A 12,204-nucleotide genomic window follows, 5' to 3' on the forward strand; every position below is an offset into this window, starting at 1 on the left:
GCTTTGAAAAGTATGCCACAATTAGAAAATATAAACACATACACAAAACACACATACACACACACACACCTGAGTCAAACACCTAGAGCATATCGAAAAATTTTTAAGTGTTTATGTTCAAAGCTTTGTAAAAATACATAGTTAAAGATGAAATGGTGGGGCTGGGATTGTGGCTCGATGTGTGAGACACTGGGTTCGATCCTCAGCACCACATAAAATTAAATAAATAGCTGGGTGCAGTGGGGCACGCCTGTAATCCCAGGGGTTTGGGAGGCGGAGACAGGAGGATCACAAGTTCAAAGCCAGCCTCAGCAAAAGCAAGGCACTAAGCAACTTTGTGAGACCCTGTCTCTAAATAAAATGCAAAAAAATGCCTGGGGATGTGGCTCAGTGGCCAATTACTATTGAGTTCAATCCCCAGTACCATCAATAAATAAATAAATAAATAGTGTCATCTGTAGCTTAAAAAAAAAGGATAGAATGATTTAAAATATAAAGTTAAACATGAATGATATAAAATAAAATTAGTATGTAATTGATGCATGTTTTAATCTCTATTATAAATATAATAATATGTATATGAATTCAAATAAAAAAGTTCTTAGAGTTGACCATTAAGGGCCACATTAGCTTAGACTCACTATTCCTCCCTCTGTCCTTATGAACTAATTAAAGCTTTTATCAGAACCTTCAGCTGCTCCCAGGACCTTGCTTGAAGGTCCCAGGGCCAACTGACAAGACTGAAGATCCTCTGACTACCTCATTACTATCCAGCATATGGACTGGAAGATTCATGATGAGCATTTTGTGAATTCGAAAAAGTATTACAAATTCAAGATCAGTGGCATGCACCTGTAGTGCCAATACTAAGGAAGCTGAGGCAAGAGGATCACTTGAGACCCCATCTCAAAAACAAAACAAAAACAGCATTACATTATATGCATTCTTCAATTACCTGAATTTTAGAAATCTGAAACTGCACTTGAAAATTAAGGAAATATAATACTTTTTGCCATAATGCCATCTACATTTTCTAACTGTGCTGATTTCTTATATTCGGGTGGTAGAATTGTGGGTGATACTTAATTTTTCTTGAAATTTATTGCTATATGGTGTTAAACTATAAAAAATATATATATATATACACACACACACACATATATATAAATTATTGACTTGTTTCATGGTTTCCAGTTGCTTAAAACTCATTTTGTTTTGTAGGTATTATCCTTATCATTATGCACCTTTCCTGTCAGACATCCGCAACATCAGTACACTCCAAATCCATTTTGAACTAGGAAAACCTTTTAAACCATTTGAACAGCTTCTTGCTGTACTTCCAGCGGCTAGCAAAAATTTACTTCCTACATGCTATCAGGTGAGTTTTAGATGATTTTTTTTTTTTTTTTTTTTTTTTTTTTTTGGTGGTGCTGGGGATTGAGCATGCAAGGCAAGGACTTTACCAACTGAGCTATATCCCCAGCCCCAGGTGAGTTTTAGAATTGAATGTTTTTATATTCTTTTTCATATTTAAGAGTTCCTTGTCCAAATCTAAGAAACAATAATACACAAATATATTTAGTAGATAAATACATTTATTTTCCATTTTAAATACAGTATTTCTTTAACAAGCTCCTTGAAAAGTAATTTCTGGTTTAAATACTGGTTTTGTTTTAAAAATGAAAAAACTTTATAAACTATTTAGAGCCTAGCTTTTTCATTTTTAACACCTTTAAACACATCTTTAATTTGTGTCTACACTGAAGAAAGTAAACTAAAACAGGTAAAATCAGAAGCTATCTTGTTGGTCTACACATTTTCAGATTCATTCCTGTTCTCTCTTACCTGCTGCCTATTAGAACATGGATGCCTCTAATAAATAATTTATCAGCAGTATTACCCCCATGTATATTTGAATTTTAAGGATTTCATTTATCAAACTGAAAGGCTGACATATTTTACATAACAAGAGGAATACAGGGTCAGCAAAATTATACTAAGCTAACAGATCAGGAAAGTACACTTCATTAGTTCTTCTAGAGTATCAGTAGTATGTTCTTTTAATTCCATTATCAGCTTCCAGGAATTATGTACACACATACCTTTTGCTGTGTCAGAAAGATTCTGACACTTAACCCAGCCTTGATCCTAGCCTCTTGTCTCCCCTTATAAGTTTCTTTGATGCTTTTTTTCCTTCCCTTGCACATATTAAACTTTGATATTCAGCCACTGTGGGCCAGTATGACCATGCAAGTGTATTACAGCCGTGATTGTTTTATTTGCTCATTGCAAGTGCCATATTCATTAATATTTTGAATATCATGCCGGGAATATGTTGTTTTATTTCTTTGAAAAAAAAAATATTGTCTTCTGTATTATTTCCTTATGCTTTCTTTTTGTAAAACATCTATACACTTTGTCTACCTGTGTTATAAAATCTTTAATAATAAAAAATGTGTATTACTGGACTCTATGATGTTAGTGTTTCAGTAGTTCTTGGATTTTAATTGTTTATTTCTTCAATTCTGGACAACAGTTGTTATATTACTTAATAGAATCAATCAGGACACAAAGAATTATTTTTTTTAATGGAGGACTATTAGAAGCTTCTGAAATGAAGCCTGAAAAAGAAAACAGAATTTAGGGCCTACATCTCACAGAATGAAAAGTTTTTAAAATGATAAAGTTCAGAGTAAAGATGTGTTTGCTATTATAACTAAGTGAATGAAACAGGAATGTAAACAATAGTAGTGAAATTGGAATTCTTATAGTTGAAAATCAAAATATAGCAACTGAGTGCATTGCAATACCTAAAAATAAAAATTTAGTTTGCTTAAAAATTTTAAAGTAACTTGTGAGGAAATATAAATATATTAATAAAAAGCTATATTAATTTTCTTATATTTCTGTATACTATTTTATTTTTTATAGCATTTGATGACCAGTGAAGACTCTCCAATTATAGAATATTATCCACCTGATTTTAAAACTGATCTAAATGGAAAACAACAGGAATGGGAAGCTGTGGTATTAATACCTTTTATTGATGAGGTCAGTGCATGTAATAATTATATACATTCTTAAGCAGACATTATTTCACTTAAGTTAATAAGCAGTTGATTTTCATCACCACTTATATTTTGTTTGAGACTTAGCCACTCTTCATTGTGTACTCAAAACTTCAAAGTATATTAATGATAAGGCTGGAATGGCTTTACTAATATTAGACAAAGTAAATAACTTCAGAACAAAGAATATTACCAGAGATAAACAGGGATATTTCTAATGATAAGAGAGGCAATCAGTTCACCAAGGCAGAGGAACTGGACATATAACTTGGTGATAAAGTACTTGTCTAATATGTGCGAGGTCTTAAGTATGATCCCCAGAATCAAATAAAAGAAAGGAAGAAAAGACAGAAAAATCCTAAATACAAATGCACCTAATAACAGTTTCAACGTGAAACAAAAACTCAGAATTGAGGAAGAAAGAGAGAAATCCACAATTATAGGTAGAAATTTTGATACTTTTCTCTGAAGAATTGATAGCACAATGATAGCACAAGACAGAAAATAAGGATAAAGATTTTCAATAAAAACCTATTCAACTTCATTAATATTTATAATACACTATACTGAGAATGTACATTCTTTCAAGTGAAATGGTGGAAATTGCCCAATTAGAATACTAATAGAATTTTCAGAACTGAGAGAGATTGTTTTTATCTCATGGAGGATTATTGCTCAAACTCTGATGCTAAGGTATGATCTGCTTGTCTGCACATATACACACACATCCTCTTCAGCTTGAGCATTTGTCAGGCTTCCCTTAATATCTGCCCCATTTTCTCAGAATGTGCTTGCTGATTTGTTTGTGTGTAAGGTGGGGAAGTTAGTAAAGCTGTTTAACATTGACTACACAGTCTAGCAATACACTCTTCAATACTTATACTAGAGAGTGAAAACTATGTACACAAAAAAAACAGTGTGTGAATGTTCAGAGCAATTTTATTTGGAATAACTGCAAACTAGAAAAAAAAATTCAAATATCTTTTATTGTGTAAATGGGTAAACACATAGTGCATTCTCATAATGAAATAACTTAGCAATAAAAAAGGAAAGAACTATTGATATAAAAAGCTTGGGTCAAAATATTAAGTGAAAAAAAACATGTAAAAACTAGTAGTTTGGGGCTGCGGTTGTGGCTCAGTGGTACAGCGCTTGCCTAGCATGTGTGAGTCACTGGGTTTGATCCTCAGTACCACATAAAAATAAATTTAAAAAATAAAAGTGTTGTTCATCTATAACCAAAAAAAAAATTTTAAAAGAAAATTAGTAGTATAGTAGTATTGAAATAATCTCAGGGACTTGGTTTTGATAATATACTATGGTTTTATATATAAGAGATAATATACTATGGTTTTATATATAAGAGGTAATAACTAGGGAAAACTGGAAACCATAGGAATGCTCTTTACTATAATAATTCACAACTTCTTGTGAATCTGAAATTATTTTTTAAAGTGTATAATGCAGTTTTATTAACTTTAGTCATCATACTCCAGAACTTACTCATCCTGTATAACTAAAAGTTTGTACACTTTGACCAACCCTTCTCTGTCCCCTCTGCCCCCATTCCCCACCCCTGCTAGCCCCTGCCAACAACCATTCTGCTCTGCTTCTAAAGAGTTCAACTTCTTAGATTCCACATGTACATAATATCATGCAACATGTCATCTTTCTGTGTCTGTCTTATTTCACTTAGCATAATGTTCCCCAAGTTCATTCATGTTATCACATATGACAGAATTTCCTGTCTTTAAAGAATGAGTAATTCCATTGTGTATATATACCATATATTCTTTATCCTTCTATCTGTTGACCAACCCTTAGGGTAATTCCATAGCTTGGCTACTATAAACAGTGCTGCAGTGAACTTGGGAGTTAATTATTTCATTTTATTTGGATATTTATTTGCTTGTCAGATTGCTGGATCAAACAGTAATATTTTTAAATTTTTTTAATAATCTACATGGTGTTTACCATAATGACTATACTAACTTACATTCTACCAGCAGTATAAAGGGCTCTTTCTTTTTCCTCACCAATAATAGCTTTTGTCTTTAACTTTTTTATAATATCCATCCTAATAGAAATAAAATGATATCTCATTGTAGTTTTATTTTTCATTTCTTTGATTATTAGTAACGTTGAATGTTTTTTCATTTTCCTGCTGTTCTACGCATGTTTTTGGCAGGTGAACCTAGGGCCTAATGCCTGCTACTAAGCAAGCACTGTACCACTGAGCTGTACTCCAGTTCTGAGTGTCTTCTTTGGAAAAATATCTATTCAGATCCTTTCCTGATTTTTTTAAAATATATTTTTAGTTGTAGATGGACACAATATCTTTATTTATTTTTATGTGGTGCTGAGGATCGAACCCAGGGCCTCATACATTCTAGGAAAGCTCTCTGCTGCTAAACTACAATCCTGGTCCTCACTTTACTGATTTTTGTCAGTTTTTGTTTTGTTGCTAATGAGTTGATATATATTTATACTGAGTTTCTAATATATTTTTGGATTGTACCTCTTTAAGATATATATAGTTTGCAAATGTTTTCTCCCGTTCCATAAATTGTCTCTTGGCTTTGTTATTTCCTTTGCTATGCAGACATTTTATTTAGTTTGCTGCAATCCCATTTGTCTGTTTTTGCTTTTGTTGCCTGTGCTTTTTCAATCATATCCAAAAAATCATTTCCCATACTGTGTCAAGAAGGATTTTCCTTGTTTTCTTCTCATTATTTTATAGCTTAGATATTTAAGTCATTAATCCATTTTTAGTTGATTTCTTTGTTGATGATGTAAGATAAGGATCCAGTTTCATTTTTCTTCATGTGGATATCTAATTTTTCCACTACTGTTTATTGAAGAGACTATCCTGTTCCTGTTGTTTGTTCTTGGCACCCTTTCAAAGATTAGTTGACTATAAATCCTGGACTTATTTTTGCGCTCTCTAGTTTGTTCCTTTGGCCTATATGTCTGTTTTTCTTGAGTGTAGTTTTGTGTATGTTCACCCTTTACATTTTCTCTTTTGTAAATTGCCTGTTTATACTTGTTTGTAGTCTCTCCTGCATTTCTCTTCTTTTTGATTTTTTTAAGTAAATTTGTATGTTAAGAGTAGTGTTTTCATTATCACATTTGTCTACTGATTTGTTATATAGTATCCTCTGTTACATACACTTTCTTTTACTTCAAAATATCTTTTTCCTTAAAGGTGTTAGACTTTTTCTGCTTCAAAAAGAACTTAATTGCTGTCATGTATAACTAATTACTGTCATGTATAACTAATTAAAACAAATAAAAATTTTCAAAAAAAAGCTTATTGCTCTAAATCTCAATATTTTAGATTTTCTCTTAATACTTTTATGTGTATGTATCTTTTTAATAACTGGATAGTTTAGTCAATAATGACAACATCATTACTTAAATATCTGAATTCCTATGTTTGAAGTATCTTTGGATTCACTTTTAACTCTTTTCTGTTCTTCTCATCTGTTTTTATTATAATGGCTTTATAATGGTGATAGGATCTGGTAAGACTCGTCCCAAATTCTTTTTTTTTTTTTTTTTTAAAGAGAGAGAGAGAGAGAGAAAATTTTTTAATATTTATTTTTTAGTTTTCGGCGGACACAACATCTTTGTTTGTATGTGGTGCTGAGGATCAAACCCCGGCCGCACGCATGCCAGGCGAGCGCGCTACTGCTTGAGCCACATCCCCAGCCCCCAAATTCTTTTTTAGTATTCACACATTCTTCTGTGTGAACATTGTTACAATTTTGTCCTCTTAAAAAAACAATTTGTTTTTGTTTTTGTTTTTGTTTTCATTATGGGGATTGAACTCAGAGGTGCACTACCCGCCCTTTTTATTTTTTATTTTGAGATAGAGTCTCACTAAATTGCTGAGGCTGGCCTCAATCTTGTAATTCTCCTTTCTCAGCTTATCAAATCACTAGAATTACAGTCATGCACCACCATGTCTGGCAAAAAAGTTTACATATATTTTAAACTATTGTTATTTTGATTGGAATTACGTTAAATTTGTAAATTAACTTAGAAAGGTGGACAGTTGCTATGCCACTGCAAAATTTGTAAAGTAAAAAAGTAATACTGCATGATTTATGATATTATAAGTTCATGTTTAAAATTTAATTCTTGAGCTGGGACTAGTACAGTGATGTTTATATTGTATGTGCAAGGCCCTAGGTTCAATTTATAGTCCCACAAAATAAAATAAAATTTGATTCACTGCTGCTTTTTTATCTGCACTTTAGTGGCTACTATTGGACTAATAGTTTCAGAGGAATTTGCAGTGGCAGCAGTATGCTAGATCCCTATGAAGCAATGAAGAGCATATCACATTTTTATGTAAGAAATTGGAAGAGTTTCAGTAGTTAAGATTTTGTTTTTCAAGCACACAAATAGTGATTCTACATGGAAGAAACAGTATTTATTCAGTACATTGAGATTATGGAATTTTAAAACTTTTAATTCTTCTTTTCGTTCTTTACATTCAGAAGCGATTGTTGGAAGCCATGGAGACATGTAACCACTCCCTCAAAAAGGAAGAGAGGAAAAGAAACCAACATAGTGAGTGTCTAATGTGCTGGTATGATAGAGACACAGAGTTTACCTACCCTTCTCCATGGCCAGAAAAGTTCCCTGCCATAGAACGATGTTGTACAAGGTAAGGTTATGTGGTAATTTTTCAACAACAAAGAGCCCTCTGACACCAAAACAGTTTTGAATATCTATTTTGGAGAATGAACAAATAGTTTATGACAGAGTCAATTGATTATTAATGAGCTGGGTGTGATGGCATGTGCCTGTATTGCCAGGAACTCAGAAAGCCGAGGTGGAAGAATCACTTGAGCCCAAGAATTTGACACCAGCCTAAGCAACATAGCAAGACCCTGTCTCAAAAAAACAAAACAAGGGCTGGGGTTGTGGTTCAGCAGTAGAGCATTTGCCTAGCACATGTAAGGTGCGGGGTTCGATCCTCAGCAACACATAAAAATAAATAAATAAAATAATTTAAAACTTTAAGAAAACAAAACCTAATTAAATGGATTTTGTCCAACTTGCAGGGATTTCAGCATCTCTAACACTTGTTCCTACATTTCTCCACTTTGGTCACATTCTACCCTCTTTTCTTCTGTTAAAATTTTATGTTTTTTCTTCCTGATATATATCTCTGTCTATTGTGTCACTGTAGAGGATTTTTGTTTTGAATTTTTTTTTTCATTGTCAGTGTCTCTGCTGCCAGCATTATTTGATATGCTCTAACTTGGCCTCTTGTACCACCAACCACCCAACTCGAAAGAAGAAAAGTAAAAGATTCACTCTTATTACCTCAGACCCATGTTTTCTCTTCTTAATTAAAATGCCTATTTTCTCTTTTCTTTTTTGATACTGGGGATTGAACATTACATTTTATTGTTTTTATTATTTATTTTGAGAGGGTCTCACTCTGCTGCTTAGGCTGGCCTCAAACTTGATGATTCTTTTTACCTCAGCCTCCAGAGTCTCTGGAACTACAGGCATATGCCACTCATCTGGAGTTTTTTTTCTTATCTTCCCTGCAAATAATCTACCCCGAAGGTAGTTGAGTTGCAAATAAAGTGAACATCTCTCAGTGTAATATTTCCTCTTGTTAAAGCAAGTAGGACAATGAGGTAGTTATTATAAAATGTTAATTTTTCATCTTGGATTTTGAGACATGAACAATATAGAGATTTGTGTTTTCTTTATTTTATAAATCAGTTATACATATAGATTTAAGTTTCTGAAGGAAAAGTTCATGGTTGTATCTAGACCAGTAACAACAGAGAAGCTAGGATATCCTTCCCAGTATTCTATTTGTCTAAAAGAACTAATTGTCATTCCCTTCTCTAAAAGTCAGAATAATTCTTGGGAAATAATTAAGGGAAAGTTGAAAAACTGTAAGTGCTTGTAATGTTTGAATTTTATTTTATTTTTTTAATATTTATTTTTTAGTTGTAGTTGGACACAATACCTTTATTTTATTTATTTATATGTGGTGCTGAGGATCGAACCCAGGGCCTCGAATGTGCCAGGCGAGCACTTTACCCCTGAGCCACAACCCCAGTCCTAATGTTTGAATTTTAAATTAAATACCTTGATTTATTTTCTAGGTACAAAATAATATCATTAGATGCTTGGCGTGTGGACATAAACAAGAACAAAATAACCAGAGTTGACCAGAAGGCATTATATTTCTGCGGATTCCCTACTCTGAAACACATCAAACATAAAGTCAGTGGCTATTTAATTCAGAACCTTTTCACTTTATTATAATGTGAACTGCTTATGGAGAAAGAATTAAAATCAAATTCTTTGAATTCTTTTAAAGTTTTTTTTGAAAAAAAGTGGTGTTCAAGTATTCCAGCAAAGCAGTCGTGGAGAAAACATGATGTTGGAAATCTTAGTGAATATAGAATCAGATGAACTTGTAAGTATTTCATTTATCATTTATTTATTCAGTGCTTATTATGGATAAAAATGTTTGTAGTCACCAAGGTGTTTACCAATGATGTATAATGTGCTATACTCCAAAGGTTCACATTCTAAATAAGGATGAAGCAAAGAAACATTTACACTAATTAAATAACAGTTTAAGAACCTGTATAATTGTAGCATAGTGAGCAAAAATGTACTCCAGGAACTTTGGAAGGAGATGAACTATATAAGCCAAAGTTTAAGTACAGACTTGCATGCAGATGAAAATAGTCTTGAGCCAGGTTCAAAAGACATATTAGGGCAAAAGAGGAGAAAAGGAGGGGAAAGTCAGGCTAGTTGAAAGAAATATCACAAACTGGGAATTTTTAGTAAAAAGTATATGATAAATTGTGTTATTCTTTTAATCTTTGTGAATATAAATTATTTAATACTTTTTCTTATTTTAAAATAAATGTGATATGAGAAGGATTAAACTTGACTGAAACGGAGGACTTGTGGGAAATAGTGGATGATAAGGTTGAAAAAACAGATTGAGGCCAGATATTATAGAGGACTTTGAATACCAGGCTAAGAAATTTGGAGGGTTTTTTTTTCCCATGACTATTATATTGAAATCAATATTTTCATAAAGATTAATTTGGTGGTATTATCATAGACTAAATTGCACAAAAGAGCAACGGAAGAAAATGGGAAAGTTTGCTAGTTCAGAAACTATAGCACTATGTTTAGGTGAGAAGGGCCTAAACTGTGGAAGTGGCAATAGATTAAATGAGCAAGATAAATTGACAAGTTTTATTATTTGTTCAAATACAGAGGGTAAAAAGAGAAAGAAAACAGTAGATATTACTGAGCTATCTAAGGTACTAGGGAATAATTGTAGTTTACTGGATACAAAAGTTAAAATAGAGGAATTGCTGGTTTAGGATGATTAATGAAGGATATTGATGAATATTTATAGTGGTACTAGGACATTTAACTGGAGCTGCTTTGCCAGCTTTTTTTTTCTTTTTTAATATTTTCAGCTGTAGATGGACACAATATCTTTATTTTATTTTATTTTATTTTTTATGTGGTGCTGAGAATCAAACCTAGTGCTTCACACATGCTAGGCAAGCACTATACTACTGAGTCACAACTCCAGCCTGCCAGCTTTTCTTAAACAATGTTTCATAAGTGATAAAAGCCCTAATGCCCTAAGGCACTCATTGTCTGCAATAAATTAACTAATCTTCTACTACATTTAGAATGATGCTAGTTATGAACCATTTTTAGAAAAATCAAGAAAATAATTAAGTTATTTTTTATTTGTATTGTAGTTCAGATGGAAAAACTCAGTTAAGAAAGGCTGCTTATTCACAGTTAAATGCCTGGAGCTTGAGCAAAGAGAGATAGGATTCTACAAGCTATCAACAGAGAATTGATAGCTTAGGCCTTGAGACTCATTTCCTCAAAGAAAAGCTTCACAGAGCATTCATGGTCTCAACATTACCCACAGTTATATAGGATGCAGAAGAGCCAATAAAAGTAACATAGTGAGCCTGGCTACTTGGGAGGATCTCAAGTTTGTGGCCAACCTGAACGACTTGTTAAGACTCTGTCTCAAAATACAATTTAAAAGGTCTAGGAATGTAGCTCCTTGGTAAAAATATTTGCCTAGTATGCATAAAATTCTGGGTTTAATACCCATTGCTATTGGGGAACAAAAAGTAAAAGTAGAGTCATGGATACAAAAGAATGATTCCAAGTTAAGTAGTACCACAAAATCATGGAACAGTGGCTGTATGCTTCCTAAGTTAGAAGGAAAATAAAAACTAAAGTCAGGTCTTTGAATTTGAGCATTGATGTTGGCCTTAGAGAATTTCATTCCAGTAGATTGGTGGAGGCAGAAGTTCAATTCCTAAAGACTAGACTAATGCTATGTAAATAGGAAATATCAATAGCAGGTACAAAGCCCTTGAATAAAAAGTTTATCATTGAAAAGAGGGATAGAAACAACTGTATTTAAAGAAGAAACATCCAGCAAAATCTATACAAAGAAGGAAGATAGAGCTAATGGAGAAGGAAGTGACAAACCACTGTAGCAGAAAAGGGTGTATATGATAACAGGACCCCATATGAAGTAATAAAAGGTTTTATCTAGATCTTAAATGAAAGAATCTAGAAAAAAAGAGGACACTTTCTTAAAAAACTGAAAGACTTGAAGAATAAAATCAGAAATAGATGTATAAACGGGAAAAGAATAATTGAGGGGGGCTGGGATTGTGGCTTAGCAGTAGAGCACTCACCTAGCACTGTGAGGCCCTGGGTTGGATCCTCAACACCACATAAAAATAATAAATAAAATAAAGGTATTGTGTCCAACTACAATTAAAAAATAAATATTTTTAAAAAAAGAATATGGGCTGAGATTGTGGCTCAGTGGTAGAGCGCTCACCTAGCACGGGTGGGACCCGGGTTCGATCCTCAGCACCACATAAAAATAAAGGCATTGTGTTGTGTCCATCTACACCTAAAAAATAAATATTTTAAAAAAAAAAGAATAATTGAGGGAGTCTCATTCTAATATTGAAACTTTTTTAAATATTTATTTTTTAGTTTTAGGTAGACACAAGATTTTATTTTTATGTGGTGCTGAGGATCGAACCCAGTGCCTCATGCATGCTAGGCG

The 12,204-nt window shown here is 32.8% G+C and overlaps 1 protein-coding gene across 1 annotated transcript in view; it reads left to right on the top strand.

The window, feature by feature from the left end:
• Nucleotides 1-12,204, top strand: part of Xrn1 (5'-3' exoribonuclease 1) — a 115,119-nt gene that overhangs the window by 33,521 nt on the left and 69,394 nt on the right. The window contains exons 14-18 of the mRNA XM_076867577.1: nt 1,222-1,378; nt 2,932-3,051; nt 7,574-7,743; nt 9,212-9,332; nt 9,430-9,528. Coding sequence (XP_076723692.1) covers nt 1,222-1,378; nt 2,932-3,051; nt 7,574-7,743; nt 9,212-9,332; nt 9,430-9,528 — 667 coding nt within the window. The remainder of the gene's footprint in view (nt 1-1,221; nt 1,379-2,931; nt 3,052-7,573; nt 7,744-9,211; nt 9,333-9,429; nt 9,529-12,204) is intronic.

This window comes from Callospermophilus lateralis, chromosome 10, assembly GCF_048772815.1.
Source record: "Callospermophilus lateralis isolate mCalLat2 chromosome 10, mCalLat2.hap1, whole genome shotgun sequence".
NCBI lineage: Eukaryota > Metazoa > Chordata > Mammalia > Rodentia > Sciuridae > Callospermophilus > Callospermophilus lateralis.